The sequence below is a fragment of the Arachis ipaensis genome, chromosome B10, assembly GCF_000816755.2.
Source record: "Arachis ipaensis cultivar K30076 chromosome B10, Araip1.1, whole genome shotgun sequence".
NCBI lineage: Eukaryota > Viridiplantae > Streptophyta > Magnoliopsida > Fabales > Fabaceae > Arachis > Arachis ipaensis.
The window spans coordinates 125,928,491-125,930,045 of NC_029794.2; the positions used below are offsets into that span (position 1 = coordinate 125,928,491).

Here is a 1,555-nt window from a genome sequence, read left to right on the forward strand (position 1 = left end):
TGACTTTGACCTATGTGAAATTTTTAAGTAAAAAATATGGAATAGGGGAGTAATATCAATTATATTATATTTCCTTCTTAATTACATAAAATTATTGTCTTATAAAGTTCATCAAGTATATTATATTAAGAAATTATTAACTTATCATTATAAGTTGATAAGAATAACTAAAATGAGAGCAGTATATCATAAAAACGTTTACTAAAAAGACATGAAGTCTTAAAAAAGAGGCATAATAATATATGAATTGTCTAACACTATAAATTATTCAAAGTTTATGCAATTTTGAGTTTAAATTTATTTGCTATAATTAATTATTCCTCTCACTAATAAATATTCTCCCAATAATCCACCCCTTTTCTTTTGACCCAAAATTAGAGAAGATCTTTATCTATTTCAGAGTATTAGCATGCACCATAATATAATTTAAACTAGTTTTGATTCCTAAAAACTAAGTTCCATATCTTAGCTATAGACACTCGAAGTGGGGAAGCTATTTCAAGTCCCAAAATGATGCTCAAATATATATATATATATATAACTTACAAGACTTCATGGGAAGTAATAAGGACCCAAAGAAATTACATAGTCAAACAACGAAAAGAAAAAGGAAATTATATATTATATGCCTCATTCTAAGTAAGTCTAATATATATACACAAAAAGCACTTGGTCCATGTAGGATTTCCCTGTTCAAAATCAATGATACTAGCTAGCTAGGTGAATAATTTTATTTTTATAATTATCATACAATTAAGGTTTAAGACATTCTTATAGTTGCATTATATATATTAGTGACTGAAAATTAATATAACTATAATGTAAATATGAGAACTTTGTAAACCTTAGTTATATATTGATTTTGGTTCAAAAACTCTAAAAGTTTTCCATATAAACAAATCCTAATACAACACCAAATAAAGCGAAACAAATATGATATAGATTCTAGAGGGAAAAAAAAAAATTCCACTTCTAATGTTCTACACAACCCTAGCTAGCAACTCTAAACTCTTAACACTTTGCATATATGTAATTTTAATTTTAATTTATTTTCCAAGTGATTTAACTTGTGAATAATTCAATCTCTCATAAAATAAATAGGAATAGAGGAGAAAATTATTGGTCCCATACCATCAACTCCAACCAATTCACCAATTATTAATGAAGAAAGGGTGGTTAATCCAAAAAGCTTTACATACAAACAGCTTAAATTGGCAACAAAAAATTTTAAGAGAGAGCATTTTCTTGGTGAGGGAGGATTTGGAAGTGTCTACAAAGGATGGCTTAGTAGAGATGATGCTATGACTCCAACAAAACCTGGAATGGGGATCCCTGTTGCTATAAAATCTCTCAACCAATTTGGTCTTCAGGGCCATCAAGAATGGCTGGTATGATCACCATCAACCAACTCAATTATATATTTTAATTTTTATTTCAATTTATATTATCTTCATCATCAATAATTTGAATAAGTATACGGAATCAAGTTTTAATTAGTCGATATTATTTTTTTATTATAAAATTATTTTTCATTTTTTTTAAAGATTTATAGATT

The 1,555-nt window shown here is 26.7% G+C and overlaps 1 protein-coding gene across 1 annotated transcript in view; it reads left to right on the forward strand.

Moving 5' to 3' along the window:
- LOC107621435 (serine/threonine-protein kinase BIK1-like) overlaps window positions 1-1,555 on the forward strand; it is a 7,220-nt gene that overhangs the window by 1,141 nt on the left and 4,524 nt on the right. The window contains exon 2 of the mRNA XM_016323458.2: window positions 1,102-1,388. Within this exon, the coding sequence (XP_016178944.1) occupies window positions 1,102-1,388 (287 nt within the window). The remainder of the gene's footprint in view (window positions 1-1,101; window positions 1,389-1,555) is intronic.